This window comes from Stegodyphus dumicola, chromosome 11 (genome assembly GCF_044657685.1).
Source record: "Stegodyphus dumicola isolate Sdum_Otavi_A_Nest chromosome 11, ASM4465768v1".
Lineage (NCBI taxonomy): Eukaryota > Metazoa > Arthropoda > Arachnida > Araneae > Eresidae > Stegodyphus > Stegodyphus dumicola.
Window position 1 is genome coordinate 149,223,237 of NC_140778.1, and position 20,218 is coordinate 149,243,454.

General features: G+C 31.2%; 1 protein-coding gene across 1 annotated transcript; it reads right to left on the minus strand.

The window, feature by feature from the left end:
* Nucleotides 1-3,179: 3,179 nt before the first annotated feature.
* Nucleotides 3,180-19,301, minus strand: LOC146994421 (protein FAM200A-like). Its single transcript, XM_085827317.1, has 2 exons — nucleotides 19,225-19,301; nucleotides 3,180-7,088 (listed from the first exon to the last, which is right to left on the minus strand). The coding sequence occupies exon 2, from the start codon at nucleotides 6,617-6,619 to the stop codon at nucleotides 5,291-5,293; it is 1,329 nt and encodes a 442-aa protein (XP_085683443.1). The 5' UTR covers nucleotides 6,620-7,088; nucleotides 19,225-19,301; the 3' UTR covers nucleotides 3,180-5,290.
* Between the last annotated feature and the right edge of the window lie 917 nt (nucleotides 19,302-20,218).

The window sequence follows — 20,218 nt, forward strand, 5'->3', positions numbered from 1 at the left end:
TTTCATATAACTTGTTTCTTAAGTTGCATAACCTGTTTTCATAACATTTTGTTATCAAATATATATAAAAGGTAAATTTCTAATGAAATATTCTTCATTTCACAGCAGTGTTATTTACCGTGATATAACGTGTGTTCACATTTATTATACGGTTATGATCATTATTCATTATAGAGCTTTATATATTTGTTATATACATTTAATTTATATCATTATGTTTTACATGATTTTGCTTTTAGAATATATCACAATATATATTTTGAGTTGCTAATAGAAGTATTAGAAGTGGTTCCCAAAGTGTTCGTACACTTATGATTTTCATTGAAATAGGGCTCTATCCATTAATTAAAAGTAAACTTTCTGAATGAGACTTTAATAATAAGATCTATAATCTATTTGTAACAAAATTATATAAAATATTTTTTAAATGTAGTGAAACTTTATTTTTAAGAAATTAATAATCAAGAAATGACAAACATTTTATCTAAAAAAAAATGAAGATCTTCATTCTAAGAACTTAGTTGGAGGCTATATGCCTTTGTGGAGGACTTTATAAAAGAAACTGGCTCGTATACAAGTTACACATGGGGAAAACCACGAAAACACCCATGCAGCCAGCCCGTTCGCAGGATTCGAACCTCGGACCGAACTACCAGTATTCAGTGGCGTTACCGCTCGGCCGCTGGTGGTCTTCGTGGGCGGTAATTATGTGAATTAGGATGCTATCATACCGCTCACCTGATGGCAAAAATATAGAAAAGGCAAAGTCAAAGGTTAAATTCATTAATTCTAATCAGTATGCACTAGCAAAGTAAAGCACTGTGGTTTTACATAATTTCTGATGAAGCTATTGAAATACAAACTGAAATAATTCTTTCATTTAAACTTGTATTCCAAATTAAGATTTAACTTGAAATTAATGTAGATAATTTCTGAGAGAATTGAATTTTTGTAGTATACTTTACGTGAAATGAGATCACTTGGAGTCACGTGATGTGAACCGGCGAATCAGGATGTTTTACCATGAAAGCATAGTAAATTCTTAAAATAATGTCTTTTTGAAAATTTATTGGCTTTTTTACAAAATTTTAAATGACATTTAAATGCTTATACCTCTAAAATAAAAAATTCTTAGAACTAATATTTGTCTATATTTTTATGTGTATACTGTGTGTTGTCGCTAATAAAGTCTGCTTGGCGAGATTTGCGCTGGCGAAACGGAAAAGTACCAAAATTTGCATTCTATGAAATTGTACTTTTTAAATGATAAAATTTTAAAATCTACAATCTGAATATTAGAATATGGTTGGTGGTGGTGTATTTAATTAAGGGCTATCTGCCTAAGGGGAGGGGTGCCTTCGTGGAGGACTTTCTAAGGAAAACTGGCTCGTATACACGTTACACATGGGGAAAACCACGAAAACACCCATGCAGCCAGCTCGTTTGCGGGATTCGAACCTCGGACCGAACTACCAGTGTTGGTTGGAAAATTACCATAAAATTTCTTGTTTCTATCAAAACGCTTTTAATATTCTGCGATGGAATGGAATAGTTCTTATGAAAATTATATTATGGTACTGGAAATGGCTTCTTGTTTGCTTAAGAATTATAACCAGATAGTGAAGCTCTTACAAAAAATTTTATCTGATTAATATAATTTATGCCCTTTTATAATGAAATGGCTGTTGTATATAATGATTGTAGTTGTTTAAGAGGTATGTTATATTTTCCCATGAAACCATTATGGCATACTAAAATTCATTTGATAAGTTTAATTTATTTTTGGCTGCTGGGTATTATATTTCTATGCAAATACTTTATGGTATACTGATGATTATCGTCAAACTCCTAATATTTTTACTCTACTTTCGACCATTTTTGGCTAACAAAAACTGATAACAATGTACATTAGCCCCAATAATGGATAAGCATGATATCAAAACGTACTCATAAATTCTCGGTGGTTTCATATAACACTGAGAAATCCTTAATAAACCACTTTTATCTGTTGATTATCTAACCAAATAAATAGCATCTGTTCCTCCCAAATTTCCACAAATAATTTTTCAAGGTTTTTTTATATGCTATATCTCTATAGTTTCTGTTGATCATGTAACTTAAAAAGAAATATCTGTTACAATAATTTTCGAAAGGACTATATTTCCATCAATCTTCTTGACTGACAAGAAAATATGTAGATAATGTGTGGAGTTATTATAGCATAGGGAAAAACATGACACCAATTTTACAACAAATCTGGGCTAATCTTTCGAATATGGTAACAGGTAGTTTTGCAACATTTTGGTAAGGTGATAAAGGTTACTAGCTAGGACTTTAGCAGTGTACGTGGATACAGTCAAGAGTGTGCACAATGCCATTTTTGTGCAACTCTAGGATGTTTTTTTACGTGAAAATAGGTCGATGTGTACATGGATGATACCGTGTATGTGCAATTCGTAAAAACGCGGCAAGCAGTGGGCGATTCTGCCCTTTGTCCCAATTTCGCACCTAATCTTCGTCATGATTAAGCACTTTTATTCCATAAAAGTTCTAGCATAAGCGTAATTCGGCTAGCAGATTGTTGGAAAAAAATGTTGGAAATGTTGAGTAAAAAAAAAACATGCCTTTACTTCTTGAAAACAAAATGGCGTCCGAACAAAAACTAGCAGGTTACTGTAGCAGGGTTGGTCGCCAAATTTTAGCCAAAAAATCGTTAAGTTACCATAATACAAAGATTAACCCAAATCTGAAATTTTGTTTTGTGAGTCTTTGGTTAAACTAAATGCTATAATTTATTTAGATTGAAATAATTCTTTGGCATAATGTAATTCATATCATCTATGTTGCTACAATTCTGTTTCAATACAAGACCATCATATCAGTGTAAGATTTCCTATGTGGAGACTTGGTTTCTAATCTTCGTGTAATATAATACAGAGAAGCTCGTACTGTGAATTCGTAAGTATAATTTATTCTTCTATTAGATTGGAATGGACTCGGTGTTTTCATATAGAATGTTTCATATTCAAAGTGTTAGTTCGGTGTTTCATATTCAAAGATGTTGAAGTTCATACAATGTAATTAATTAATAGACTTATTCTTGAATTTTTGGCTCAGATATAAAGTTATTAATTAAAAACAGCATTAGAAAAGCAAAACTGATTAAAAGAACACTTCCATTATATATAAAATTGATATATTTAAATGCTTTTGTTCATATAAAAACAACAATAAACACATTTCTAAATAATAAGATTATTAAGAAAATTTGGAACATTTATAAAGGTTTGCAAGGACAACATGATCGATTTTGTTATAAATCACATGGTTTTGAGTATGCTCCTGCCAGATTGGTAGAAGCCTGGTGATCCTGTTATGAACAAATCTTAACAGATAAAGATATAACATATATATATATAATCTAAAGAAAAGGTGAGGTTAGATTAGACTATTTGAATATGGCTAAGCACATTGGTTATCAGCCTGAAGAAGAATGCTTTTATGAAGAACTTTATAGGGAAAACTGGTTTGTATTCACAAAACACATGCAAAAAAATAAAAACTGCACAGCCAGCTTGTTCACCAGGATTTGAGCTGAGATTAAACTACCAGTATTGAGTTGTTTAAACCACTTGTAGGACAAAACTAAAGAAAATGCTTGTAATATCATGTAATCAAAAGTTAACTGCATGTTATATGCCACAATTGCTTTCTCAAGTACTGAGGTAGGTAATACTTAATCTGCTTTTTTTTTTTTTCCTTTGAAATGTTTGGTCATGGTATTATTCATTGCATGTATTTTCTATAATACATACAGAATATTAATAGTTCTATAACAAGTGTCTTTTTTTCATTTTTAAGTGCTTTGCTTGTTGATATTCTCAAAATTGCATTTGATGATTAGTGCTATCATGTGCATAATAAATACAATAGATGCATATAATAGATCAACATATTTTTAGTATACATGTAATGATTCAATATCATTTTTATGGGGAAAAAAGACATTTTTGACTGCACAGATTTTCTAGAAATCCCAAGTAAAACACATATGAAATCATTTGTTTACAATCAGTGAATGTTAAAATCAGCTACCTGTCACAATACAATAAAACAGCGACACAATTTCCTACAACAGCCAGCAGTTCCTCCTTTACATGAACAAGAATTTTTTTTTTTAATTTTTATTTGTCCTTTTTGAACAATGAAATGTCCTTCGATTTCATGCGATCAGGACGCTATAGAACTTATCCTTAAATAGAAAGCCAAAACTTGTACATTGGATTTCAAATAAAATTCCGTGCATTACCAAATGATCAGCTTTTTAAAATGCTCTCTGCTTCAGTAATACAGCGAGAATTTACGCCTCCTTGAACAAAATCAAACATTTCGGAAGAGCTAAGTAACTCCATTTTTAAATGTACGAAGTCAGATCACAAATCAAAATACCGAGTTTTATCCGCCATACTAATGTGTGAAAGCACCATCTATAGGTGAATTGAATCGCGGATTATTTACTCTGCTCTTTGCCCTGCTGTTGCAGCAAAGATTATGTACGTAGCAAAGATTATATACGATTATTATTATAGCGTGTGATTGCAGATACAGTTCTCTTTTTTATTTTGCTTCGATTATTATATCTTCTGCACAAAATCAAGAAATCTGCCCATTTCAGGGCCAAGTACTTCTGTTTCCTCAGAAGGTATTTTTGATTCTAAATCGAATCAAAATTAGGAAAGAGTAATCGTGAGCGATAATTCAGTGTGATAATTCTGGTTGTGTTGTTAGTGATATGGTTCATTGTGCAAATGATTTTAGTACAGCTGAGAGTGATTTTGTTTGCCGTGATTGTTTAAAACATTCAACTATAGCAGGGCTTCTTAAACTTTTGTCATTCACGACCCCATTTATGATTGCGAGTTTCTTGACGACCCCATACAAATATAAAAGAAAAATAAATTAATATTTTTTGATGATTTATTTATTAGGTAACAATATACATATACATATGAAAATATATAAGTTTAGAATTCGTTTTGAAACATACAAAAATCTAAAATTAAAAATTGCACAAAAAATTATAAAATTGTATTTATTATAGTTTCAAAAATAAAAGTGGATTCTGACCGTCTTAATTCTCTCGAATATATTCAAGTAGTTGCGTGGTAAGTATTAAATTAAAGTATAAGTAAAAAATTTAATGAGATGGATGTGCCTGTTTTTTATTGCATAACAAATCAAATCTTGGTGGAATGTTTGAAACTGCTGGACGTAAGACCTCTTCAACATTTTATAACGCTGAACGATATTGGGATTTAATATGTGTTAAAGCTGAGAAAGTAACTTCACATAAATATGTGGTGTTGAATGGCAGAAGTACATTTAACACCATATCAGCGATTGTGGGAAATTCAGTTCTAGTTCCGATCCAGAATTCAGTCAAGGGCTTTTTTTGAAATTGTAGTTTTAAGTTTGAGTCACTCGAAAGCTCAGCAAATTCCTTTTGAGCTTTAAGTGGCAGGTGATCAATCTCACTTAAGCCAATCCAAAACGGCTTTTGAATCCAAACTATTTTTTGGAAATCAATATTTAATTTAAAATATGTCCGGAACTGTATTTCTAGCGCTTTTAAGTGATCTACAATAATTTTTGCAATAAAAGTTTTACAATGAATTTTCTCGATTACAAAATTGTCGACACTGGAAAACATTTCGAACGAATTTTTTTCGACCCTACTTTTATAAATGTTGATCTTTTTAATAAAACTTTCAATTTTATCATTTGAAGTAAATATATCGCAATATTTTCCTTGAAGAGACAAGTTGAGATCGTTTAACTTCTCAAAAATATCTGACAAATAACACAGCTTGGATAGCCATAAGTCACTTTGAAAAAGAGCAGCAAGTTCACATTTTCGTTCAGTTAAAAATATTTTGATCTCGTCCTTTAATAACAATAATCTTCTTAAACTTTGACCTCTTGACAACCATCTTACTTCTGCATGTAATAACAAAGTTGTGTAGTTGGAATCCGTATCCTTACAGAGATTTGAAAATAAGTAACTGTTAAGGGCGTGGCTCTTAATAAAATTTATGATCTTAACAGCATCCCGAAGCACATCGTTCAATTCTGGTGCTAATTTTTTTGCTGCAAGAGCTTCTCGGTGAATAAGGCAGTGAGTAAAAGTTATATGATCATAATGAGCAGCCTGAAAAAATGATTTAAAACCAATATTTTTGCCCATCATCGCTCTTGCACTATCTATGCATATTCCACAGCAATTTTTCCATTCTAAACCTTCTGCTTTTAAAAATTCGTCAACTTTACAATATATGTCTTTCCCTGTAGTATGGTCTTCCATAGGATGACAAAATAACAATTCTTCCTCCACGCTTTCTTTATAAACATACCTGACATATACTAACAACTGAGCCAATTTAGTAATATCAGTTGTTTCGTCCAACTGAATTGAAAATTTTGGGCTTTCTTTAATTCTTGTAATAAGTTGTATTAATTGATCCTTGTTAATATCAGAAATTCTATTCGAGACAGTGTCGTTCGACAAAGGAATTTTTCGAATATCATCGCCATATTTTCTTCCATGTAGTATTTCTACCATTTTAATAGCAGCAGGTAACACAAGATCTTCTCCAATGGTGAACGGCTTTTCATTTTTAGCAATACTTCATATGACGCTAGTAAATATTTTTCATTAACAGTTATAAGTTTTTCAAAGATTTTCTTTTCTTTATTTAAAGATTTCAACAGTCTTTCAAAATATTCTTTTGGTTTATTGACATACGAAACATGCTTTGATTCAAGATGTCTTTTTAATTTTGATGGTTTCATACTCTCCGAAGCCAATAATTCATTGCAGATCAAACAAAGAGGTTGTTCATTACCCTCACAATTTTGAAATGTAAAGCCAAATTGAAGAAAAGACTCATCATATTTTCTTTTTCGCACATTAGATGCCTGTTTTCCAATACTTTGTCCTGCCTGAGAAGAGTTTGTAGCATTATCATCTGCGTCATTACCATTCTTCTTTAAGTTCAGCCATTTATCCATGGCCAAAAATTATTTTGATCCTAAAATAAAATAAATATATAAAAACAACATACTGCAGATAATAATTGATTTATTAATTACCGAATAAATAAAAAAAAAATAAAATCTTGTTACGGGGGACACTGACAATTGACCACACTAGAAGAGCTTCAACACTCCACTAATTCACATTACAGTCAGTGTAGGCTAGTTTACACAAGCGTTTTAGTCAATGCGAGTTACGGAATGTTATGAAAATTCGCTTAAAAAGCATAAAATTCACAAATTTTTCAACGGGTTTTACAAGTATTTATGCGCGCTTTTTTATAAGAGCCCCACAGACCGGTTTGGTTAATGCGTATTTACCAGTGCGTGTATTGAATCATTGTTTAGCTGCAGGTTGCGCATGTGTACGCGCGCGCATTCCTCCCTTGTGGGAAGTCAGCGGTGCGCGGTTTATTCAACATGTATGATACCGACAAACGCACTAACAATGTATAGCCACAGTATAATAGCAATCATCGATCGTTTACTGCTGTCGGTGGAGATAGCTCAAAACCTTCAACAAATGCGCGTGTCTAGACGCTGCAAGTCCACTGTATTCCGCAAACTCTAGTGATGTTATAAAATGGTATCTATATATTATATATAAATATTTGACATTAAAATCTCTCGCGACCCCAGAATTTTGCTACGCGACCCGCCCTGAACTATAGGATACAATTTGAAACGCGATGCATATAAATTTCATTACAATAATACTAAATTAATTGAGTCTCTGAAAACTAAGTTCTAATAGTATGGTTGATTGTGCAAATAATTTTAGTGTGGCTGAGAGTAATTTTGTATGCTCTGATTGCTTAAAAACGTACCAAAATAAATGCAGTTTGAAACGGCATACCAACACATTACACTCTAATAATACTACATTAATGATTCTTTAAAAAGTGGTCGATCACCAAGCTACAAATGTGAGGACTGACATCTGAAATTTAGTGACATAAAAAATTGGATATATCATCAAAATAAAATTCATACTTCTAACAGCTAATTATGTGTGTCCTGTATGTTATGCTAATTTTGAAAAGCGAGAAATAATATTTCATTTCAATAATGTTCATGATGTTGATTTGAATCATACTGAGCTAGAATTTAATTCATTTAATGATTTTTTGGCATGGAAGGCAGAAATTGAAAATAATATGAAGACAAAATTTCCTATGGAGTAAGCATATTTAATATACATGGTGTAACGCCACTGTTCAGGAAATTTTATATGAGAAAGTAAAGGTTTGTGTCACTTAAAAACCCTTGGTAGCAATAAAATAAATGCATATTGCCCAGCTGCATTAAAAGTAACAGAACATACAGATGGCAAATGTGTAGTGTCATATCAGAAAATACATATTGCCCATTGGAATGATTTAGGTCACTTATTTTTAACAACAGATGAAATAAAAAATATTGCATCAAAGATAGCAGCAAAAATTTCTCTGGATAATATTTTAGATGAAATTAGATGCTGGGCTTGAGAGCAGTGGCGTAGCTAGGGTGGGGCAAGGGGGGACATCTGTCCCCGGCGCAGCATTCAGGGGGCTCCAAATTGATGTTACGAAATTTTAGAATGAAATGTTTTCCGTTCTTGGCACAGAGAAAAGGGCGCAAAATCTTCAGTTGTCCTCGGACGCTGAAAACCCTAGCTACGCTACTGCTTGAGAGGGTTCATTTACTTGCAAAACAAGATTTACATAACATTAAAAATCTTTCAATTTGTCTTCTAATTTTGTTAAACATGAAAATGATTTTGTGTAGATACGTGGGTACCTCAAATGCAAAATCCTGAACATCCATGCATTTCTTTTTATAAAACCCAGGGATCAAGATAGCATGAGTGAATATTGTACACAATATTCATTTCTCAAAGGAAATGATTTTGTTTTCATAATGATGACAGAAGCACAAAGAGAGATACTGAAAACATTTTGTCCTGACTTGTATATGTATTGATGGTACACATGGGGTGATTGCATACAGATTTCATAACTTTACTTACAATACATGATTTACACCAAAGATTCCTGTGTGCATTTTTAATTTCTAATCGATGTGACCAGCCAGTGCTATTATTTTTTTTTTTTTTTTTCATGTATTAAAGGAAACGTTGGGCAAATACAACCACAAATATTTATGTCTGATATGGCTGAATTTTTTTTTAATGCTTGGGAGTCTGAAATGGGTTTACTACAGAAACGTCTTTTTTGTGCATGGCATATTGATAGAGCCTGGAGAAACAATTTTTAAAAAAATCAATGGTGTTGAAAAACAGGCAAAAACATATAAAATTATTAGATCTCTCTTAGAAGAACAAGACATTCATACTTTTCATATACTGACAGAAGCAGCAATAAAATTACTTAAGATCCTGACACTATTGCATTTGCAAATTACTTTGAAACATATTATTTACAAAATACATCTAGCTGGGCATACTGTTATAGACTTCACAGTGGTGTTAACACAAACATGCACATCGAACGAATGCACCGAACATTAAAATATATTTATCTTCATGGAAAAAAATTTAAAAGATTGGATAACACTATATATGGTATTATGAGATTTGTAAGAGATAAAATGATTAATCGCTTAATTACAGCAAGTAAATTAACAAGTAAGATTTGGGATTTAAGAATCAGACATAAAACAAATGAAACACTATGTTTATAAGTAATACAGAATAAGAATGGATGGTCTGTTTCATAAACACATAATACAGAAATATACACTGTACATGAAAGTAGCATTCATTGATATGTATGCAGCTGTATTGATTTATTAGTTTGTAGAGATATTAGGTATTTGTGTGGAAGCAAGCAAGATGAAAAATATTCAACGCCTTCGCCGGGAATCAAACCGTGGACCTCTGGATACACATCACACCATGAAGGCATGCCAAGAAAGTGGGAGAAATACTTTATCTCCCCCTTTTAAAGGACGACTGGGGTTTTTATGGGACCTAATCACCAAATCCTGGGTGTGGAGGACAATCATCTAACACCCTTTTAGTTCGAGCGCCACTGTACAGACATTAGAATTTTACATTGGAAGCAAGAGAGATTGAAAAATTAGCAATGGCTTCGCTAGGAATTGAACCGCAGACTTTTGGAATATGCGCCCAGTGTGCAGACCACCACACCAAGAAGGCGGGAGAAATATCTTATAAGTTAGGTGGAGTATGTGCAAGCACACTAGAAATACTGCTATTTATTAAATACATTGCTTACATCAGCACACTAGAAATACTACAATGCATAATGAATACAACTACAATGCGTAATGAATTATCCACTTAGTTATAGATAATGAAAATGAATTTTGAATTAAGTAGCCAAAAAAAAAAAAAAAAAAAAAATCACAGACCCTCTCACTGGAACACAGAAAGAATGAACCAACATGTTTAGAATTAGTAGATTCATTAAAATCTGACAAACAATGTGATGTGGAACATAAAGAATGAACGGTTAATCTTTGGATTATGGTAACTTGGCAAAAATTTGGCGACCAACCCTGCTACAGCAATCTGCTAGTTTTATTTTGGACGCCATTTTTTTTTTTACTCAACATTTTTTCCAACAATCTGCTAGCCAAATTACACTTATACTAGAACTTTTTTGGAACAAAAATGCTTAATCATGACGAAGATTAGGTGCGAAATTGAGAGAAAGTGCAGAATCGCCCACTGCTTGCAGCGTTTTTAAGAACTGCACATACACGGTATCATCCATGTATACGTCGACCTATTTTCACCTTAAAAAAAAAAAAAAAATCCCAGAATTGTAGAAAAATGGCATTGCGCACACTCTTGACTTTATCCATGTACACTGCTAAAGTCCTAGCTAGTAACTTTTATCGCCTTACCAAAATGTCGCCAAACTACTTGTTACCATATTCCAAAGATTAGCCGAATGAACTACAGTCAAAAGTCGTTAATTCGGACACCCATAATCCGGAGTGATCTATAATCCGCACCTCAAAGCTACAAACTTTCTGCGCATGCGTCGAGACTTCGAGCCGTAAAAGTCGTAAGACTTTTATGGCTGCGTGCGCAAAATACGTTTACAAATGCGCATTTAATGTATAACGGACGGTATAAGCTAAGCTAAAATTATCTAATTCAGTTAATGTTGCAGATTGCGTTGTTCCTTAATCTTCGAATTGGATTCGGCTTATTATTTTTTGCAGACTGTTAGAGCAATTTTATAAAAGTAAGCTTGAACTTTCGATTATGCCAAATAGAATTTCTGATATATATTTACTAATATGTAAATCATCTACAAAGCAAAAGTATGTTTCGAAATCCATTAAACAAAAAGTGGAATTGCTGCAAAAAATGGATAAAGGCATATCCTTTGTTTATCTAAACTTTAACGTTTGTTTATCTTTAACGCCGCGGCGGGCGCGCAATGAATTGGAAGTTGATCTGTCAGCACTATCCTTATCTTCAGGGAAGATGTTTTTATTTTATTTGGCTTATAATTCCTTACTAAATGTAGTAATTCATCTTGATGTACTCCGTCTTTGATATGATTTAAATCAAATTCCTCGTCATTATAATTCGTTTCCGATAGCGAAGAAAGTGACAGTGGTTATTGAAAACGAAAAAATTTCGATTGACAAATTAGTTGGTATTCTCGGCACAGCAATTATAGGACTTGAACAGCGGAACTTTGTAACTGAACAAGAAATTATGTCTGTTTATAGAATTAAAGAGAATGTATTATCACATAAAAAATGAAGCAACTTAAACAACTTACATTGAAAGAAACGTTTAATAAAGTAAACAAATAAATATTAAGCTTTTTTTGTAAATTTTAATACCCTTTAGATCATAATTGTTCTTTATTTCATAAATTACGGTTTCATATTTTTAATTTTATAATTTCTGCATGCCATCTTATCAGATTTAAACTGATGATCTATAATCCGGAATCGCCAAAGTCCCGACGAGTTTGGATTAACGACTTTTGACTGTATAACAAACATGTTTAGAATTAGTAGATTCATTAAAATCTGACAAACAAAGTGATGTGTTAAACAAGATTCTAAAATCAGCACCACTACAACTAGAAGCTGCTGATATGTTAAATGCGCAAGAAATACATTTCCCAAACTGCTAATAAAGATATTCCACCTAATAAAAATATAATACCCAAAAGATTCTCAAATACAAAACAAAAAGGAAACTGACAAAAACTTCTACAGTAACTTCACAGAATGAAGACAAAAATACAGTTCTAAAAATTATTTTGGATCACAGAAATTTTACACATAATTTCACTGAAGAAACTTAACACATCTAGTGAAAAATATATACAGTGGCTCCCAAAATTGTTCGTATACTTATGATTTTCATTGAAATGAATTGAAATCATTGAAATTTCATTGAAATAGAGTTCTATCCATTAATTTAAAGTAAACTTTCTGAATGAGATTTTAATAATAAGATCTATAATATATTCGTAACAAAATTACATGAAATATTTTTAAAATATAGCGAAACTTTATTTTTAAGAAATTAATAATAAAAAAATGATAAACATTTTATCTCACAAAAGTCTTCATACACTGAAATATTTTTCGATAAAATCAAAATTAGAATAATCATTTGTCACTTTTTTAAAATTTTTACATTCTGGTGGCATTTAAAAAATTGTTTGCTTTACTTGTTTACTGTTTACTTCATAATATTCTATTTATTATTGAAAAATGGGTCGCAGTCGTAAAGAAATTACAGCATTCGAATATTGATCATTTTTCACCATAGTAGTGGTAAATAAATTTGCAATATCAATAAATTAGTTAATTTACCCCATTCTACAGTGCAGTATGTGATAAAACACTTTAAAGAAGAAAATTGGATTGAAAACAAGGTAAGAAAAAGTCGACCGAGAAAGTTAACTAAACGTGATGAGAGATTTATTCTTAGAAAATTTGTAAAAAACCCACGTTAGAGTTCTGTAAAAGTTTTTGCAGAATTTAATGTAAAGTTTTCTACTTCGATTTCACCTGAAACTGTTCAACAAGTTCTCAGAGAAACTGGATTACATGGACGTTCTGCCCGTAAAAATAATTTTGTTAGTGAGAAAAACAGAAAGCTTAGGCTTTCATTTGACAAAATCAATGATAAATACACCCAAAACGTACTGGAATAATGTCCTATTTGCTGACGAAAGCAAGTTTAACATTTTTGGTTCCGATGGTCGAATAACTGTATGGAGAAGAAAAAATGAGGAACTTCATTCTAAGAACTTAGTTGGAACAGTTAAGCATGGCGGTGGAGGTGTTCTTGTGGGAAGGGCATGACAGCATCAGGACTGGGTAATTTGGTATTTATTGATGGCATAATGAATCATTCTTTTTATTTAAATATTTAAGAGACAATTTAAAATTATCAGCCCAAAGTTTGAGTATTGGAAAGAATTTTTTTTTAATCATGATAACGATCCTAAGTATACGGCTTTCAACGTTTGCCAGTAGTGTCTCTATAATTGTCCACAGGTTTTGAAAACACCACCTCAGTCGCCAGATTTAAACCCCATAGAACACATTTGGAAAGAGCTGGAGGTTAGAGTACGAAATCACAACATCAAAACGAAAAGCAAACTCAAAACAGCCATGATGGAAAGAATGGGTGAACATTGATACAGAAATTACCAAAAAAAAAAAAAAAAAAAAAAAAATTGTAAAATCTATTCCCAGACGTTTAAAAGCTGTTGTGGATGCTAAAGGATATCCTACTAATATTAATTTAACGAAAAATGAAAATATTTACTAATATGTCAAGATTTTTTTTTTTTGAAGTGTACGAAGACTTTTGTGAGATAAAATGTTTGTCATTTTTTGATTATTAATTTCTTTAAAATAAATTTTTGCTAAATTTTAAAAATATTTCATGTAATTTTGTTATGAATAGATTATAAATATTATTATTAAAGTCTCATTCAGAAAGTTTACTTTTGATTAATGGATAGAGCCCTATTTCAATGAAAATCATAAGTGTACTAACACTTTTGGGAGCCACTGTATTTTAACAATAGTCATTAGTACCTATTCACAATTCCTTTTGTCCATTTTTATGATCTAAAATATCTTCTTTCAACTGCCTGTAAGTGAATCAAAATCGTAAAAACAACCTTGTATTTAGCGTAAGTATAATGAAACACTGAATCGATTTCGAGGGTAGCTAAAGGTCCCTCCTCATCAGGAGAAAGAAATACCTAGAAAGAAGAAAATAAAGGAGAAGGAGTCCCAGAAACACGTGGTCCTTATCAGCACTGCACGTGGTTATAACTGATTTTTAAGCAGAGTTGCACTGGCCGCCTACTTTTACTGAGCCAGGCTATCTGATCAAGCATAAAGGACAAGAAAAATTAGAGAAGTTAAAATAGGGAGCGAGGGGCAAATACACCTTCACGCTCAAAATCTGAACATCAAATAATGAATGCCTGTAAGTGTTTTATGTGTCAGATGATATTTGTTTCTTATTTATATAATACTCTCTCTCATTCTTCAGAACTTCTCTTTAATAATAAGATAATTCCAACTCTGATCCTTAAAATGATCAGGAACAGATGTAGAAGGTCAGAACAGGGTTTTGAACCTTTATCTCAGGTCCTCGTGATAGGCTGATGTATTCTGTGATTAATGAGTAAGTCTATTTTTGTTCATCCTCCTTGCATTACTGTCTTCCTCCCCCCCCCAAGTTCAACAATACCAAATATCGTCCATATAATCAATCATTCATTGACTTTTATACTATTCAGTCAATAGATTATTACCAAACGTTTTAATGTAGATAAATATATTTTGGAGAAACTGAGTCAATCCCAAATTTGAACAGTAAGCAATATTTTCTACTATTTAATATTTGTCAAGTTTTTTATTTTCTAATTATTCAACCCCATGTACATTCACATGTTGTGCACTGGCCATTTTATTATGTGTAGAATTGTTTAAAATTAACTGAACATTGTAACAATCTCATCACAGTTTTTTGAATTGCCACGTGCTGCTACATTTTTATTTTGGGGTTAATAACATTAAATAATAGAACCTTAATTTTTTTTTATACTAACTAGCTTTATATACCTGGTGTGTACCTTTAATAAGGCTTACTTGTACATTATATAAACTTGTATTTTATGCCAATCAGTCCCCCTCCCCACACATATTGATGTCAGCATTTATTCGTATTCCTTACATTTTACAGCAATAATTCATAACTTGAATAAATTTCTCGAACTGTTTTAGCATTCGAAAAATATTATATTTATTACCTTAAATTTCTAAAACAATATTACATATTTGTCCAAAGGAATCACTGGGATTCGGACAACATTTTCCCCCTAGCTTTCTTTTAGCACAGGATTCTGAATATGTTTTAATGATTTAGGTGATGTTTGTCTTCCTTAAGGCGCTCACAAAACAAGTTACCCTAAATGTTTTGTCCGCAAGTGGTCATTTTCATTTTACTAACTGATTTGCTAGTGGATTTTGGGTGCATGGCCTATCATTGATGAAACAATAATAGTGAACAGCTTCAAGAAAATGGGGCTATCTAATGCTCTTGATGCCATATTCCCACTTATTTTTACTAATGTTATCTTCCGAAAATTAAGAGGGAAAAATTAAACGAATAATTTAATTTCCAAGGGACACAGTCACAGTAGGAATATAACAAATGAAAAGTAATCATGGATAAACTACTACTATCACAATATTATTAATTTAAAAGAAACCTCTATTTCAATAAGAATACACATAATTGCAACATCTAATAAGTTATCTCATTTCTTCTTTATAATTGGAACTTCCGTCATTCTCAATGTTGTTCTTGCAAATCCTTAGGCCTCAGATCATACATAAATAATTAGAGAAGGTTGTGGTCTGATGCTTGCTTGGGTGAACATTCAGCTGATATGGCAAAATTGCACAGCGAATGGCAGTTGGTATTTGCTTTCACTATCATAGATCATTGTTTGTATTAGGCTGACATAATATTCAACAGTTAAAAGAGAAAGATTCAACGGGGCCTTAAGTGTGCAAAAGTTTGCCTTTGTTAGTATGACGAAAACAATCATTATGTTGATAAATCCATTTTAAAATCTTGGGATATTCATTTCGTGAATGCATTAAAAGAGGGAAAATTATGTAAATATTTTTTAATTTTCAGAATCTGGTTCTAAAGCTGGGTGGGGTGGAATATGCAACGCAATACGGTAATTCTGAAGATCATTGCTCGTGGCAGTACAAACTAAATGGTGATAACTTGCATGCTGTAGAAGAAGACACAAATTGCAGTTCCAGATGCATTAAATGCTTTGAGGTCTAGGGAGTAGCAGTGGGCAATACTAAGAGTGAAATTCAAGGTATAGGGAAGTAGGAATGAAAATTACTTTTATCAGATAACTTAAATGGTTATGTTACTAAGCGTTCTTATTGGAATGTAGGTTTCTTTTAAATAATAATACTATGATAGTTACCAGTAGTTCATTCATGAATATTTTTGATTGGTTATGATCTTATTGTAATCACATCCTTCAAAATTAAATTGATTGCTTAATTTCCCCCTTGATTTTCATACTATAATATAAAAGGAGGGAAAAAGTCTGCAAGTAAACATAACTCCTCTTTCTCTCTCTATATATAGACATGTATCTTCATGTGCAACTAAGCAAAACAAATGTGACTTTTTCTTCTTTAAAAAAATTGTGTAAATAAATAGGATGAGAATTAAGTTCATTTCAAAGACTTATGACACATGAAATATACATGATCAAAATAAATTAGAAAATTAAGTTCAAATAAATTTTAAGCTAAATTACATGTTGCAATGTAAGTTGTAATAATTAATACTAACAAAACCAAACATCATATTCCCATTCTGCAAAGTATAAAAATTCTTCTGCAAAACTGAAAAAATGACCAAGACTTTGGCTTATTTGATAACTTTCAAATTCACTCCTTTGTTTGCATTTAGAATTTATAACTTTAATTTTCCACAGAAATTTGTTTTTGATTTTAAAAAAATTCACTGGGATAATTTCATTCACTTCAGCATATATTAATAGATGCAGAAGGTTTTTGTACCTTACATAATTTTAAATCTTATGTAAACTAACGTAATTAATAACAAAATCAAAACATAGATCAGAAACTGCATAAAATTTAATTAATAATTACTACTAGTGTCACACGAAATGCTATGAAATTAATTAATAAAATAAGAATGAGATAAAATATATAGAATTAATATTCCACATGTGTGAAGTTTGGAAGTTTTACGTTAAATATTTTTTTTTAATTAAGTATTTTTAAAAATGACCCCTTAAAGTATGGGACCTTTCGTAATTAGAACTTGCAAATCCACTTCGCTAGACTTTCATAACATTGCTTTTCTTTTATTAACAAGAAATATTGCATTTAGTTATTTAATTTAAGATATCAAAAATAATGCTACTGAAAGGCATGAATACTTACTTAAATTTGAAATTAATTTGGTTGACTTAAAATAATATTTAAAAAAAAATAAATCTTCATATATACGTCTAAAAATCAGACCTTATTAATTTTCTTTTATTTGAACGATATCTGAATTCTGCCTTAGCTTGGACTAGTAAATCACTGGGCAATTAAATGCCAAGCTATAAGAGAACTAATGTAGTTTACAAATGCACTGAATTTTATTTCCGGTATTAACTTTCAAAGAAAGTAAAATTTTCTGCATATTTGCATCATTTGGATTGATAGAATATGGCAAAGCATGCAAAAGCTATCAGCCTAAAGGGAAGTATATAGTCATGGGTGGTTTTGTAAGGAAAAGTAGCTTGCATTTCCATTTATTCATGTGTGTATATATATATATTTACATTGTTAATGCTAAAATTAATGCTTCATTAAAAATTCATTATTATTTTATTTTTAATACAACATACAGATACAGAATTGTTTTAAATTCCAATAAACAGTAATAATTTATTTTTAAGAAAACTTATTTTATGATTTATATATTATATTCCATGAATAAGAGAAACATTTGTCAAGAAATGTATTAAACTTGTATTAGCAGATTCATGCTATCCTAGTAACAAGACTATCATACTTCAAAACTGTATTAAAACTCGGCAAAATAAAATCAACATAATTTCTACATTAAATGTTTAAAAACTTACAAGTATGCAATGGTAGTTATACATACAATATAATATATGTTGTCATTTATAAAATATTAATGAAATATTTTTGGAAATAATGCACACAATTTTAGTTTTGTTTTATAATTAGTTTAACAAATTGTTAAAAAATATTTTAGGTCATTTCCATTTTTCCCCTGTTGACATTGGTATATTAAAATATATGGAATAATTAAGTTGCATCTAGTTAGTAAAACAAAACATTACGAAAAGTATGATACGGCATATTTTTAATCAATATAATTACTTCATTTTGGAATTATAATATTTTCGTAAGAAATTAATACCACTGAAAAAAATATTTATTACACTAAAGGAATAAACGAGATTCTCGACCGCGTTGGTCAAGTTTTTGTAATTTTACTTCATAACACACTCGTACATAAACATGTTAGACTGAATTATAAACCAGGTATAACTAATTAGATAATCCTAGAAAAAGAATAAACTAAACCTAGTAAGCAAAAAATATATACATTACATTCAGAATTCTAAATGTTTATATAAACGTTTCTCGCAAGGCCTGCCGGGAAAAAGATGTCAAACGTTCTTTGGTCAGACGATTGGAAAAGAACGCTAACATGATTAGTTTTGTTTTCAACAACCACATTACCATTTTAATTAAATATCACGAACAGTGATTAAATTTTGGAATAATTAGTTTTAAATAATAATACGGGCAATTTAAGGCGTAATTTATCGGATGCACAATGACAAAATACTACTATTAGATCTGCATTTGGAATAAATATTTTGCACTCTTTCAACTCATTAGACATTACGAACACTGATATTAATTAATCGCAAAGCTTAAACATTTAAATACTTACTCACTACATATAACAGTGCAAAGTGCATGAGAATAATCTGCATAAAATGAACAAAAAATATTTCAAGCAGTAATTGTAAACATTTTCTTACTTACCTGCGCTATACAACCAACATGCATTCAGCCATGTTTTTTTCTGCAACTAGCTTTCAAAACTTTTCTCCTGATTTGCTAATTTCCAGTCAGTCACGTGATTCTTCCGCGCGGCTACTGAAATATTATCTGTAATGCTACAAGCAAATCAGCTGTTATCGCTACAGTTTGCTTTCAACCTGTTACCATTACAGAAAATTCTTCTGTAACTTTACAAAACTTTTGCCTGTAAAGAGCGAACTTTTTTTTTTACCGTGTACTTATTTTCGGAACACAAGCGGTTCTCCGACTGGTTATTGAATAATGAAAAGATGCATTATCATGCAATACAAAACATTTGGAATACGTTGTCTGACTGAAAACGTAAGCTTAAAAGTCATCTGCTTAATTCACAGCCATTTACAAGTCAACTACTGGGGCAATTGCAGAATCGTTTTAATCCTGAGCTTGTAAGACAAACCTTATATCACTGGATTTAAACACTTCTTTAATCTTCCGAGAACGTTCCATCTTTAGCTCATATTCCGAGAATATTAAGTGAATACAATTATTGCAAAAGAAATTGAATATTCATTTGCACTTCGGCTTAGTAGTTTACTAACGAGTTAACAAAATTTAAATTCTGCTTTTTGTGTCTAAGTATACAACAATATTTTAAATATTTACAAATAAAATATTAAATTAGAGATTTAATTGGAGCCTCACCAGTTGCCTAGCATTTGAAGATTGTTAAATACTAATTGTTTGTTGCGAAGTCTAACCCAGGCTGCATGGTTGGTTTTCGTAGTTTTTTAGGTTCTCTCTACAAAGGTTCCCTATGAAAGCATCTTAACCAAATAGCTCCCATGTTCTTTCTATGTTCAAATAACCAACTAACCTAGTTTAAGCGCGATTTCCAAATGAAGTTACTAGCAAAACCCGAATACTCATTAAAAATCATGTAGCTTGCCAATCGGGAGTAACATGAAAGATACGGCGCCAATAATTAAATTGCTGT